Source organism: Staurois parvus, unplaced genomic scaffold (assembly GCF_062004578.1).
Source record: "Staurois parvus isolate SC_StPar_1 unplaced genomic scaffold, SC_StPar_1.0 ptg000586l, whole genome shotgun sequence".
Classification (NCBI taxonomy): domain Eukaryota; kingdom Metazoa; phylum Chordata; class Amphibia; order Anura; family Ranidae; genus Staurois; species Staurois parvus.
Genome location: NW_028318382.1, coordinates 4,616,026 through 4,631,648, shown reverse-complemented (window position 1 = coordinate 4,631,648; position 15,623 = coordinate 4,616,026). Strand labels below are relative to the sequence as shown.

At 40.6% G+C, this 15,623-nt stretch overlaps 1 protein-coding gene across 1 annotated transcript; it reads left to right on the top strand.

Annotated features, from left to right (window-relative positions):
- The first annotated feature begins 626 nt into the window (after positions 1-626).
- On the top strand, positions 627-7,823 carry NKX3-1 (NK3 homeobox 1). Its single transcript, XM_089692500.1, has 2 exons — positions 627-837; positions 7,402-7,823. Exons 1-2 carry the CDS (start codon positions 627-629, stop codon positions 7,821-7,823), a joined length of 633 nt encoding a protein of 210 aa, XP_089548626.1.
- Positions 7,824-15,623: the final 7,800 nt, after the last annotated feature.

Genomic DNA, 15,623 nt, shown 5'->3' with positions numbered 1-15,623 from the left:
TACTCCGACAATCAGCAGTCAGGTCCCAGTACCGGGAGATAATGACCTCTAATTACTGCTGAGAACTTAATCCTCTTCTTAGTGTCCTGATCAGTGGATACAGAGATCCCCCTAATTAATATGACACTATACACCTGGCACAGGTACCTCTGCATGCCTCAGCACATATACAATGGGAGCTTATGGCTGGAATAAACAGAATATATAGATAGGGCTGTATATAGACTTGTGCTGCCTATAGCGCTCGCAGAGTCCGTCGCGATGTACTTGGGATTTGCAGCATTCCTCCGCTGGGTGGATCAGGAGCTGCTGTACCTGTTCAGTGCAGGGGAGGGGGAGGACATGGGTGTGAGCTCAGCCAATCAGCAGGAGGGCAGGGGTGTAAGGCCAGCCAATCAGTGAGTGATGGATGAGCGCAGGGGAGCTATATGTAGAGGACATAGGGAAGGTGTATGCGATCAATCATCAGGATAGGTCCCTTGCAGATCTGGGACATATTAGGGACTGTTTCTGATAAACGTCCCATGAAGTCCACCCTTAGGATCTGCTGTCAGATCTACTAGTATCCTGTAGCTGTGCTCAGTATCTGAACTCTTCCTAAAGTTTTCTGGACAGCTTCTGCCAACATGTCTTCTGTCACCACCAGCCGACCTCGGACATCCTTCCTCATCCAGGACATCCTCTCAGATCTGGGGAGTAAAAACAGAGACAGAGAGCCAGGTGACAACCAGGAGAAGGGTGCAAGTACAGGAGAGGAGGAGGGGGAGACCACCCCACAGACAGAGAAGACTGGGGGGGATCAGCACTCACTGGAGGCTCATAGCCTGAATATGACTGGTAAGTGACATGTCTGGATATAATGAGTATGATATGTATAGAAGCTGTAGATGGCACTACAAATATCAGCATGCCTTTCATCTTTCACATGTGCACATTCTTTACTATAGTTTACCTGCATGTAGCTTCCAGCTGCTATAGAACTACAAGTCCCAGCATGAGATGAAATAAGTTTGCCATGGCATGCAGGGATTTGTAGTTCCATAAGACTGGGAACCACATGTTACATAATAGTTGTAGACCTGCCATTACCAACCAGGGTTCTTCCAGATTTTACTGGAGATTTCCTGGGCAGTGTGTAGTGGCAGAATGATCTCCCATCTACAATGATTACCAATGTAAGGGGCAATTTCCTACTGACATCCGATGTAAAGGGTCACTTCTACACAGGGGCGGACTGACAGCTCATGGGGCCCCCGGGCAATAGGGCATCATGGGGCCCCTGTGTCCTTGCCCAAACTCAAAAAAGCCTATGAAAAAGGTACCAGGGGCATCTCATGGGGCCCCCTACTGACCCCGGGCCCTCGGGCAGTGCCAGAGTTTCCAAATGGTCAGTTCGCCCCTGCTTCTACACCAATGTAAAGGGGCCTCTATATTGACCTACAATAAAAGGGGACATTTTCCCCCTGGCATTCAATGTAAGGGATCACTTACACAGTGATGTCTAATATAAATGGGCTTGTGTCCATTGACCTCCAATATAAGGGAGCAATTTCTCCCTAATAACCAATGCAAGGGATCACTTTTACGGAGATTGCAAATATAAAGAAGTTTCTCTCTTTTGACCTCCAATATAAGAGGGCATTTTTCTTCTGGCATACAATGTAAGGGATCACCATTATAAAGGGGCTTCTGTCCTTTGACCTCCAATATAAGGGGCAATTTCCCCTTGACATCCAATGTAAGGGATCACTTGTACATTGATCACCACTATAAAGGGACTTCTCTCTTTAGACCTCCAATATAAGGGGGCAATTGTCCCTTGACATCCAATGTAGGGGATCACTTATACATTGATCACCTCTATAAAGGGGCTTCTCTCCTTTAACCTCCTATATAAGGGGGCAATTTTCCCCTGACATTCAATGCAAAGGATCACCTATACAGTGATCACCACTATAAAGGGACTTCTCTCCTTTGACCTCCAATATAAGGGGACACATTTCCCATGACATCCAATGCAAGGGATCACCTATAAAGTGATCACCATTATAAAGGGGCTTCTCTCCTTTTACCTCCAATATAAGGGGGCAATTTTCCCCTGACATCCAATGCAAGGGATCACCTATACAGTGATCACCATTATAAAGGGGCTTCTCTCCTTTGACCTCTAATATAAGGGGGCAATTTTCTTCTGGCATTCAATACTAGGAATCACTAATACAGTGATCACCAATATAAAGGGGCTTTTCTCCACTGACCACCAATATTATTGGCAATTTCCTATTGACCACCAGTTTAGGAGGTCACTTCTACACTGACCACTAATGTAAAGGGACTTTTCTCCAATGACCAACAATGTAAGGGGACACCAGCATTTTCTCAGTTTGAATTTCCAACAGGTCATTATTTTTTTATTTTTTTTTTTGTTTGTTTGCGTGTTTGTTTCACTTATTTTTACCATGTAGAGCAGAGGAGTGTTGTAAGATAATTAAATTTTGGTGTCAAATATCTGGTTATGTCATTCTAAAATTCATTTACTTAAAACATGCAACAGCTTACTGATCATGCTAATGTACTGTGATTTGTACATATAATCATTTTCTTAGGTTTTCCATGAGACCTTAATGCCTCATTCACACCGTGGTGCAGAGACATCACTTTTTCTGCACGCGCTCTGCAAGGGCACAACAAAATCAGTTGTTCTCTATGTGCCCTGTTCACACCACCAAACTAGTATTACATGCAGATTTTTTTCTGCACAGGAATCTGCAAGGTGTATAAAACTCATTGAAGCTCGCAAGAAAAATGATGTAAACTGATGTTTCTGCAGGTGAAATCTGCACATCAATTTCCATCAGTTTTCATTCACGTTTGGCGTAAATGAGCCCTAAAATGATTTCGAGGGTTCCTCTGCATTAAAAAGGTTGAGAAAGACTGTTGTAGAACATCAACACAAATAACATTAGAAATAATATATTCTGGGTGAGGGGACTTTGTGGATATTTTGTAGAGTACAAATTATTGAGGGGGCGGTTCACACCATAGAAACACAGTCCAGATGCATTCCAGATGCATTTCTGCATGCGCATTTTTGACGCGTTCTGGTGCATTTTTGATGCATTCCAGTTCATTTTTTCGTTCTCTTTTTCTTCAGTTTAAATAGGGGCATGTGCGTTCTAGTGCGTTTTTGGTGCGTTTTTGATGCATTTTACAGCTTTCCAGTACAGTTCTGTGCAGAAAAAAAATGCAGCATGTTTAACTTTTTTTTCTGCAACTGGAACGCACTGGAACTGCAAACACTGCTGTGAACTATGACATTGACAACCATATAACCTACTTTCTGTGCATTTTGGATGCAGAAAAAAGCAACTGAAATGCATTTAGGTGTCCGTTTATGACACAGAGAATAGCTGCAATTCAGAGGATCGCAGCTATTCTCTGGTCATTTACAGTTTATGACACTCAGGAGATCAGCGAGGAGCGATGTCAGCCCTTCACTGGAGATCTGTGTTCTCCCTCCAGATTCTCCAGCCCAGAGCTGGAGAATCAGAGGAACCGCAAACTAAGCAGCGATAATTTACCTCTGTTTAGTAAACTGATCTCTTACTGTAATCTCGCGAGATTATAGTAAAAGCAGCCATTTTCCAGCGTTTGTAGATCGTTCTCCCTTCGTTCGGAGAACTGATCTACACCGCTTCATAAAAGGCATTCACAGGACACCTGTGTTCTCCGAGAATGCCGGAGAACTGAGCAGCGATCATTTACCGCTGGTTCATAAACGGACACCTTAGTGTGAACTGGCCCAGACAGTGCAGGTTTTCCAGCTCTCCCTATGATGATTTGTATTAGGGTGCCATCAGTGAATGCATTTTACACTTTACGTTAAATGATATGACCTGTGCATATTAGGAATTTTCTATGTGCACCTAGTTGGTTATTAGTTTATTAACTAGAAAATGTTAATAACATTTTTTTATGCTCAGTGGCTGATTTTTTATGGGGAGAGAGATGCCTAATAACACCTCTCCAGCACATGTCCAGTATCATTACAAGACCATTGTAAGCAGAGACAAGGCTCCACAAGAAGGGACTGATCTTCTTCCACTCAGCTACCCAAAATCACTGGAAATTCAGGTTTATCTGTTTTTGTCAGTGAACTGGATTGGGGCACGCTTTCTTTGCTGCTGGTACTTTATACCAACACAAGGGAACAGTGAAGCATTTCAGTGAAATTAATGTTGCGGTGAAGTATTTCATTTCACTTATTGGACTATTAGAGTGAAAAATAGATCTATTTTTTCTATATTTTTCATGTATATATATATATATTGGATAGATAGATAGATAGATAGATAGATAGACATGATAGATAGATAGATAGATAGATAGATAGATAGATAGATAGATAGATAGATAGATAGATAGATAGATAGATAGACATGACCTTTTTAGTACTCTTGTTGTACAGCTCTGAGTTCTGGGACCTAACCCCACCTGGGACACTCTGCATGGAGTTTGTTGTTCTTCTTGTGTTTGTATGGCTTTCTGAAGGGTTGTCTGCTTGTCACTATGAATGACGCATGCTTTGTGCTACTTCTCTGCTAGCACATGGCTGACTGCATCCTACACACAGCTTTTTCCACCCTCCTCCTCCTCCTGTCTATCTCCCCCACTAGCCACAAGGTTGCTTGTGTGTTTTTACAGGATAAATGAACCTGAACAGGGCAGTGGGGGTCATTGCTAATTCCCCAGCCTCTTCTCACCAGTAAATAGAAGCATCCCATCTCCAGGTCGCTGACATACACACATCTGTGGTGGGAATTCACGCCTCAAACTAGCTGTACACGTTTCATCTTCTCTGCTTCAGCTTACTAACCAGCCTGGATTAAGGAACTTCACTGCCGTCTATGGTATTCAGACAGCCACAGCACCCAAAGTTGCCTGAATACCCAAACAATGGCCACATCTATTTATTTATTTATTTCAGGTACTTATATAGCGCTGCCAATTTACACAGCGATTTACATATATATTGTACATTCACATCAGTCCCTAACCCTCAAGGGGCGTACAATCTAAGGTCCCCAACTCACATTCCTATATACACATACTAGGGCCAATTTAGACATCTGAAAGGATGCAGTTGTGTTTGGATAATTATTTTGTACCTGGCTCAGTTGATTTTTAAATGTAATTTTGTCAAGGTGGGTGGTGCTGGCAGGGCCACCCACTACTTGACTGACTCAGCAAAAAATTGTCAAAACGTAAGCCCTATATGGCCAGCTTTATACTGGTTGGGCATTTTACTTGACTTGTTTAAAGGAATTAGTGCAAAGATGTAGTAACCCATTTTAACCAGTTCCAGTAAGAAACTTAAAAATGCCAGCGCTACAACAACAGAAGTGTATATAAGCTGCTTGCAATTTAAGGTGAATATACAAACCTTCAACCAAAACAATAAGTAATAATTTGAGTGCTAAGAATAAACCCTCCAAATAACATATAGAACAGTAGAAACTGAATAACAGTCCAACTAATAGTTGTCGAGTCCTAAAAAAGTGTTCAGATAATTTCCAAGTCACTCTATGAGGTTACTGCATGAAAAGAAAATACTCCATTGGTCATCTTAGATCTTTCCCTCCTTGTAGATTAGATACATTGCCAACTCACCGGAGATAGAGGCTGCCTTATTCAAAAGTGCAGCATCGGCGCATTAGACAGAAATTTCTAAACTGGCATTTCAATCCTCCAGCTTGTAGTAGATAACTTCATCCATTCATCCACTTCTATACTTTGTGTTCATAAATCATCCAAAAATAAATAAAGAACCTTATATTGTAGTATTCTACTTATACCCCATTCACAAACACCAGTGAATCAAGTGTAATAGTGTGACAAGGTGCATATCCAAAACTTCCTCCACCACATATATGCAATGCGCACTCACTGCCCACATATGCTGCCTGATGAATATGCGGCAAGATGGCACTTCACATAAATAGGATCCAGGTAACGATTCTCCCTTTTAAAACCAATACTCTCGCTCTTCTGTTCTCATCCATACCGCATTTTGATCCATGTGTGGCTACTCCCACTCAAAAGAAGTCAAACACAGTGGCGGAACTACCAGGGTAACAAAGATCGCATTTGCAACCGAGTCCTGGTGTTCCGCCACTGTGGAGGGGGCCCCAAGCAGTGTTGTCCCAGAGCTTCTTCTCCCACCATGCCCCCTCCTTGTGGATACCTGAGCTGAGCTTAGCTGATTTCTAATCTGGGGACTCCAGAACTGTGCGTGTGCACTGCGTTGTTCAAGTGCATGGTGACATCATCCGGTTCCGCACTGTACATGCGCAGTTCCGGAGATAGCCGATTATTGATTGGCTGAGTTCTGTCTGGGCTCTGCCGAGATAGGCTTGAGCAGCAGGGGCCTTTACAGTAAATTTGAAAGCATCTGCAAGGAGGGGGCATGGGGGAGAGGAGGACCAGAGCCTGCACGCAAGATCAGTGTGTGATTCAGTTAGTCACTCTATTGGAGGGTCACTGATGTAAGGGGCGAGTGGAGACCCTAACGTAAGGGGGGACACTGATATAAAGACCTCCTTTATTTCATTGTCCTCACTCCCCTCTTACATCAGTGAACCCCTTTACCTTAGTGTATTCACTCTGAAGACTCTGGTGTAAAGGGGAACTGTGGTGTAAGACGGTCTTTGGTCACCAGAGTCCCCCACTTACATAAGAATTTCCAGCATTCCACGTTACATCAGAGTTCACCAGTGCAAGAGGAACTCTGCGGACTCTGATTTAAGGAGGAACTCTGAAACCTCTGATGTAAGGGGGGGCTTTGGTGACCAGAGAACCTCTTACACCAAAATTCCACTTTACATTAGAGTCCACAACATTCCCCCTTACATCTGTGGACCTCCACAGAGTTCCCCTTTACATCATAGTCCACAGAGTTCCCCTTTGCAATGTAAGGCAAACCCTGTGGACTATGATTTACTGTAAAGGGGGCTCTGGGAACTCTAATGTAAGGGGGGATTCTAATGTAAAGACAGGAAGGGGGCCTGCTGTAGAACATGTCAAAGGGTCCATAATAATGGGCCCCACAACAGAAGTAAAGGGCTCCAGGCTCGGGTCAGAGGGCCCATTGTAATTTTTTTGCATTGGGGCCGTGGAGATTCTAGTTATGCCTCTGGTCAAATAGGTAGGAAGTTACATTCACACAGACATGTAGCCCACCGTGCAGTTATGTAGATATTTTTGTTTTCAAACATCCCAAAGAAAAACAACTACCATAATTTTAGTTGCTATGAACAACGCACTTTTTTTCTCTTGTATCTACAATTAGACCTGTATGAACATATATTACCTACCACTGTTCTCTTCTGTCCCCTCTAGCAGAAGATTCGATGGCAGTGGAGCAGTTGGACTTTGAGACATCCCAGCAGCATACAGTAGAGGAGGATAAAGTGGCCAAGCAGCCCCAGAAGAGGTCCCGTGCTGCCTTCTCACATTCCCAGGTGATAGAGCTGGAGAGAAAGTTCTCCAGTCAGAAATATCTGTCAGCTCCAGAGAGAGCCCAGCTTGCCAAGAACCTGAAACTTACTGAGACCCAAGTGAAGATCTGGTTCCAGAACCGGAGATACAAAACAAAGAGGAAACAACTGGCCACTGACCTAGAGGAACTGGACAAGACCTCCTCTCTCCCCGTCCTGTGCCGTGATGGAGATCTGAGCCGGAACTCTCTCATCAGCTTCTACCAGAACTATCACTGTTACCCATACCTGTACTACCTGGCAGGCTGGCATCCACCACTGTGGTGATCAGGACTGATTTTGGACATCCCAAATTTTAATATATTCTTTTTATAATTGTGTTTTATATGTTGATTCCAGGTGGGATGTCTTAAGGTAGTACCACCTAGAAGAAGTAAAAAGTTGAATGTACCCCTTGATGATTGCTGGTCACGTGTTCAAACAGAGGGTATGGGTGTAGCCTCATGTGGGAGGTCAGTTGAAAAATCAGCTACCCTTTGCTATAATTTGCTAGAATATGTACTGTAAATGTCTTGTCAGCACATATATCTACCCAAAACAAAAATTTCAATCCTAGATGGACTTCAGTGGGCTAAATCATGATTCCCTATATTCAGGAGTGGCTCCATCTGCAATATCTTTACAATTGCATACCTGATTTTGATGCAACCATCCCCAGGTGTTTTCCCTTTTTGTTCCATAACTGAGAATGCAGCAGGAAGCGTAAGACTCCTTTGCTAATCTGTATAACAGCTGCTTAAAGGCCGAGTTCACCTTCCCGAACACGTTACATGTAACGCCCATATTTAAGATGTAACATTTAACATGTTCCATATGCACCATCTCTCCACTCCTCCTCTTGTCTTGTCACAATTTGAAAACAGCGTGGTCATGCAGGGCTTCACCCACATGGCTGTGTTCTTCATTCACAGTTTCCTGTGAATGAATAAACTACAAGTACCTTTAGCCATTGATATTCCTGCTCGCAAGTAACTGCTTGTCCGTACAGGAGGTACAGGCAGACAGCTATGCTGAGAGTCTGCAGGAGCCTGACATTGCACCCATGATCCACTGATCATGAGTGCAATGCTCTGCAGGTTCTTTAGAAAACAAATTAATAAAATGAATAAATGCACATGTTTTTACCTGAAAAAAAATGTGCATGTATTATTTTTTTTCAAAACGTGAACTTATCCTGTAAAGCCCAACTCCATCTGAACTTTTTATTGAGTGCTGGATAGAGCAGGGAAGGGTTAGACTACCTACAGTATTGTGGTTGATATTGTTTCATCCCTATTGAGGAGATTTAACCTCACTCCCTGTAAGGACAGAAATGATGGGAAATCTCTTTCTCTCTCTCAATAGGTAATTAGAAAAACAAATTTTAGTAGAGTATGGAAGCAATGTTTTATTGCTACCTGTGCTTTCTTGTCCCAATTACAACCACTCCTCCTATTTTTTTATGCGGGTGTCACAGGACCAAGAAGTGAAGCAAGATCTCTCCAGTGGAGTGCTGGCTATTTTTTTTGGCATGTATTATAACTTCTCTTAGTGTTTAGCAATTGCATTCCTAATGTTGTCAGTACTGCTGAGTTTGACATCTATGGGGCTGTGCACTTTTAGTGCCGCAAGGGTGCCCAATGTACAATACTATTGTATTGTTCCAGCACACATCAAAGTACTTGTGCATAAGACATTAGTGAGTGTTCTGCATGGATACTGAGACATATCTGCCCCAGTGATGGAGTTCTTACATTAATCTTCAGGAAATGGGGTATATCAGAAAGGTATGGGATATTTAATTATTGACATCTAATATTTTATAATGAATATTTCTACTCTCATAAAAAGAGGGTGCAGCCTGTATCAGGTGCTATTTAATATTATATGGTCTTATGTTTTATATTATAATTAATAGGCTGTCAACTATTATATGAAATAAGTGCACTTACATATCTTTTTGCGGCAATATGGAGCCACTTAGCTACTCAGAATCATGAAGGCTGCAGCTTTCACAGTTACATTTGTTTCATAGTTTTGTCATCAGTGTCTTATTCAGCACAAAAAAAGAGGTGAGCCGGCTGTAATTCCCTAGCAGGTCTCAGCATGCTATGCTAATCTTGGTCATGCTGGATTTTAGAGTAACTGCAGAAGGCATACACTGATCTATATTATTTGGGTTATTTACTACAACTGGAAAGTGCAAAATCTGGTGCAACTCTGCATAGAAACCAATCAGTTTTCAGGTTTTATTGCCAAAACTTAATTGAATAAGCTGAAGTTAGAAGCTGATTGGCTACCGTACACAGCTGCACCAGATTCTCAGTTCACCAGTTTTAGTAAATCTGCCCCTAAGCCTTTTGGTCAAGCCACATGTCACTTATCTCTGAGTTCTCCATAGATTCCTGTGGACATTGTGAGATGTAGGGGTATTTTTGCTGGATAATGAAAGGTCTGGGATTTCCAACATATAAATCTTCCCTCTTGCTGAATATTATGCATACATTTCTCAGCAAACTGAAAATCTTAAAGCTGATCTCCAAACAAAAGCTAAATACACAATTGATCTGATTTGTATTTTGCTGCAGTTAACGAATAAAACTAGGTAACCTCTCTTGCCCCTGTCTTTTGATTGGACAGTGAAGGAGCAGCAGCTCACCTTTCTATTCACTCTGATTTCTCCTCTGCTGACTCTAAGATCTCCTCCTGTCAGCATGTTCCCTGTTAGCATATGTGCATACAGCAAACCTGATTGACTTCTAGGGATGGTCTTCTTCTCCAAGTTCTTCTGTACAAGGGATTAAAAGCTGATATTAGGTTAACTAGTTAAACTTACACTAGTTGCATATAAAATACATTAAATTGATGTAATAAAATCATTATAATAATAATTACAGGTTTTTTTTATATCTGTATGGAGTTCAGCTTTAGTCTTACCTTGGAAATTAGAAACATGGAGAGAAAAGATACCTTGGAGTCTAATATATTAAAACCTACTCCCTAAAAAGGAGGGTTTATTGCACATAAAGGGGTTGATTTACTAAAGGCAAATAGACTGTTCACTTTGTAAGTGCAGTTGCACCAGAGCTTAGTAAATGAGCTCTGATTACTTCTATCATTCAATCGTGAAGCTTTACCTCATTTACTAAGCTCTGGAGCAATTGCACTTTCAGAGTGCACACTCTATTTACCTTTAGAAAATTAACCTCAAAGTGTTTTCATCATCCAGAATTTATTAAAAAATGCCAAAAAGTTATTAGTTTTAGATGATATTAACAAATCAGATATCAGGATATCGCATGTCAACAGTCATATTAATGACATCTTGCAGTTGACTGTTTGCAATCATCATGCACACATGCTTCTGTTCTTCTTTTTGCCTGGCACCTGCCTCTTTTTTTCAGTTGTTCTTTGCTGCAGTAACAGCCTGTTTAAAGTATGGGAAGACAACACAGAGCTGTCAAACTCATAATTCTCGTGGTAATGTCACACAAAATTCCCACAGCTGAAAGTATAGGAGCTGACAATGTTTCACAGAAAAAAAAAGCACACAGACCAAAGTGTGGCCATATTGTCAAAATCATTCCAAAAAAGGTCTATGTACAATATATATAAATGTATGTAAATAAAAATGTCTGTACAAATTTTATACAGTTATTTTGTTGAATAAGGTCTTTTGATTCTGTGCATAATTAAAACTTTATCTAGGATATCAACGCCAGGGACGGGGTATGAGCAGTTCTTGAGAAAGGTCACATTGCCCACTTATTATTGCAGAACATCACTATACTGCTGCTTTCTACAACCATTTGGTAATGGGGGCACTGGTCATTGGATCTGTCAATGTTTACAGTATATAACACTGCAAAATGCATTCTTTTTTTCACCTTTTTCATAGCAGCAGTGACTTGGTAATTTCCTTAAAGTGGTAATGGCATGTAATACACCTGCAATGTGGACCACTGAAAGAGTGTCGGATCTATAACTGATACTGGTATTCACAGTGCTAGGCAAATCTGATAGTCATGATTGGTATAAATAAGGCCTGCACATCCAAGAGCTGCAGTAAACATAGTGATGCAGTATTCATACACACTGATCACATCTTCTATTCAACATGGGAAATATCTAAGAGGTAACAGAAGAGAAAGTTGGCCCATACAGGTTTAAAATGGGCTTTATCTGTATGTGCATAGGTATCTTAAAGAGGAATTGAAATGGAGGAGAAATGTCTGTGTTCAGGTCCAAATAGCTTACATACTTCATCCTATATATAAAACCTCAGATGCTAAAGATGCATGACCACATGCTAACACTGAAAACATATTTTTAGCAAACCTTTTCATGAAATATGATTATTGATTCACATACATTGCAATACATATTTAATCTGGTCAGCTGCATCAAAATAATCTCTCTCTGGCCAGTCCCTACTCTACTCTGCAAAATGCCAGATACTTACTTGCTTATAGTTAGACTTTGATGGATATACAGTGCTAATATGGGGCAGAGATACATAGTTTGAGAAAAGCCACAGACTCAGGTCTGGTCACTGACCAGAAATGGAGAGATGTCTGCTCAAATTCCAATATATACAGCATATATATATATATATATATATATTTATATATTTATAACAAATGAGTACGAGATCTCCAACTCCAAGTTGCAAAAATCTTTACTTCAAGTGTATGTTCATACAAAAATCAGCGTGACTGCGCAGTTTCAAGCATAACACTGCTCTTCATCAAGCTAGCTTGCAATGCAACAGGAGTTACCTGCTCCAATTTTATATATATATATATATATATATATATATATATATATATATATATATATATATATATAGTTGTGTTCAAAATAATAGCAGTGTGCTGAAAAAAGTGAATAAAGCTCAAAATCTTTCTAATAGATTTTATTTCCATACACACAAATGCATTGGGAACACTACACATTCTATTCCAAATCAAAACATGAAGAAAAATATATCAAATTTGTGTTGTTCCTCTAAACAAATTGAAGAAAAGTGAATATTAGACTGTTCAAAAAATAGCAGTGTTTGTATTCTTCTTTACAAACTCAAACATTCACTATATAAACTGAAAAATGTTTGAAGATTTTGCTTTCCTTTGAATCACTTAATTAATATTTAGTTGTATAACCAGTTTCTGAGAACTGCTGTACATCTGTGTTGCATGGAGTCTTGGTTTTGCCTCAGAAACCGGATTTTTTATGTCACCCCACAAGTTTTCTAATGGATTAAGATCCAGGGATTGGGCTGGCCACTCCATAACGTCAATCTTGTTGGAACCAAGATGTTTTGCACGTTTACTGGTGTGTTTGGGGTCATTGTCTTGTTGGAACACCCATTTCAAGGGCATTTCCTCTTCAGCATAAGGCAGCATGACCTCTTCAAGTATTCTGATGTATTCAAACTGATCCATGATCCCTGGTATGCGATAAATAGGCCCAACACCGTAGTATGAGAAACATCCCCTTATCATGATGCTTGCGCAACCATGCTTCACTGTCTTCACAGTGTACTGTGGCTTGAATTCAGTGTTTGGGGGTCGTCTGACAAACTGTCTCCACCCACTAGACCCAAAAAGAACAATCTTACTTTCATCAGTCCACAAAATGTTGCGCCATTTCTCTTTAGGCCAGTCAATGTGCTCTTTGGCAAATTGTAACCTCTTCAGCATGTCTTTTTTTCAACAGTGGGACTTTGCGGGGGCTTCTTACAGATAGCTTGGCTTCACATAGGCATCTTCTAATTGTAGCAGCACTCACAGGTAACTTTAGACCTTCTTTGATCTTCCTGGAGCTGATTGTTGGCTGAGTCCTTGCCATGGCTATTCTTCTATCCATTCGAATGGTAGTTTTTCGCTTTCTTCCACGTCTTTCAGGTTTTGGTTGCCATTTTAAAGCATTTGCGATCATTTTAGCTGTGCAGCCTATCATTTTCTGCACTTCTTTATATGTTTTCGCCTCTCCAATCAACTTTTTAATCAAGGTACGCTGTTCTTCTGAACAATGTCTGGAACAACCCATTTTCCTCAGAATTTCAGAGAGCAATGCACTGTAACCAGCATGTACAACATTTGCTGCCTTCCTTCCTTAAATAAGGGCAATAATTGCCGCCTGTTTTTCAAAGAATGAATGACCTCACTAATAGAACTCCACACTGCTATTATTTTGAACATGCCCCTTTCAATTAGTGATTCAATTACACAGAATCAGCAGCATGCATGTCATGACTGTTGGGTCTGTTGGATTTCTATTACTCTACTACACCTGCTAGTAAATTATTTGCCATGTAGAAAGATCATTTCTACCAAAAACAGTGATTGATCAGGTTAGTGATGTCTGACTGCTATTATTTTGAACACAACTGTGTATAGATATATATATATATATATATATATATATATATATATATATATATATAAAATGAACATTTATATATAAAATAAACCCTCAGGTGCGAATTAACCTTTTGCACACTGCTATACACCCTTACATATTTCTACCTATTTTGCATAGGAGAGTACAGACTGGCCAAAGAAGGCTTACTTTGATGCAGATGGCCAGCTTGAACATGTGTTGCAGAAAATGTGAACCAAAAACTTGTTTTTATGCAACAGTTTGCTTAAAATATGTAAGGATGTATAGCTGTGTGCAAAGGATTAATTAAAGTGGTTCTAAACCCTCACAAACATTTTAATTATATAGATTTATTAGCTACACTAACCCAGGGGTGGACCGACAACTCATGGGGCCAATTGGGGATCATGGGGCCCCTGTGTTCTTGCCCTAGTGCTCTAATGGTCAGTCTGCCACTGCACTAAACATACAACCATGATGATATCTTTAAAATAATCTGCCTAACATCATATTTTACTACCTCTTATATGCTGCATCTGTATCACTCCTGACTCCTTTGAGAAAACTTCCAGCCGAGGAGCTGGGACTACATGTCCCAGCAGGCTTTGCAGTACCGCACATTCCCACTCACTTATAGCTGGCATTAAGATTTCCAGAGCTGCTGTCATTCACTGTGCAGAGGAGGTGCAACAGAGGCAGGGCTTCTGTTGCTGTGTTTCCAGAGTCTCTGCCAATGACTTCTGTGGAGGTGAGGGGTGGAGGAGCAGAGGTGGAGCTGCAGTGTCCTCTAATGCCAGCATGCCTGTGCGTGTGGGGCAGGCAGTGTTAAGATGTAATGTTGTAGTTCTAAGCATGGGAGCGTGAATGCACAGGTGCCCCCATCAGATCATTTCAGGATAGGGGGAACTTATTATAGGAGACAGTCAGAAGTTCTTCAGAAACACCAAAAAAACTACTAGAATGGCAGAGCTTTAGAACATCAGGTTAGACTTACTGGTTACAGTTATTTATAAGGATCATACATTTTAAATAAAAAAAGGAGGGTTTAATATCACTTTAAGAATTTCCAGTGCTACCCTAAAATGGAAAGCTACCCTGAGAAATGCCTTGTAGCCATCACTAGAGTGTGTGTAGAACAAAAGCAGCTCCAAAAGAGGCTACAGAAGATCAGCCGCACTGAGATGTGACAAGGGACAAAACAAAGGTGAAAACAAGTATTTTTTTTAAAAGGGAGGTTTTTTTTACACAAAACTTTAGCAAATTAAATTACATTGGTATAGAGTTTACAATAAAATACAACACAGATATTCCCAGTGTTGTTTAGCTTCCAGTCCAAAAACTTTGAGCACTTTTTCACCCAAAACAAGAAAGGATAGGATATGGAGCAGGATGTGTAGGTGTGCTACAGACACCCCTTAAAGAAATCAAAAGTAATTTTATACATTTCTCTAAAATGTCTCATAACTATTTCTCCCAAATGCCACCTTTGAAAAAATTCACCAATGACAAGACATTGCTTGTCAATGGTGTCCTCTCCATAAACATTCTGTAGCCTTCTGTGGATGTTGGACAGCTTGCACCCCTCCTTCATCAATAACTCAAAGATGATACGTTGCTTCTGCTTTTAATCCATTATTTACCTGCAATGAAAAATAAGAAGACTTAGTATAGAGGCATAGTTACTCTACCAACATGGGAAATATG

What these genes read in the sequence shown, in the direction of transcription:
- NKX3-1 (XM_089692500.1), top strand. Translation starts at nt 627, where the DNA reads ATGTCTTCTGTCACCACCAGCCGACCTCGGACATCCTTCCTCATCCAG. An exon ending in TCATAGCCTGAATATGACTG is followed by an intron (nt 838 to 7,401) that starts GTAAGTGACATG and finishes CCCCTCTAGCAG; the next exon opens with AAGATTCGATGGCAGTGGAG.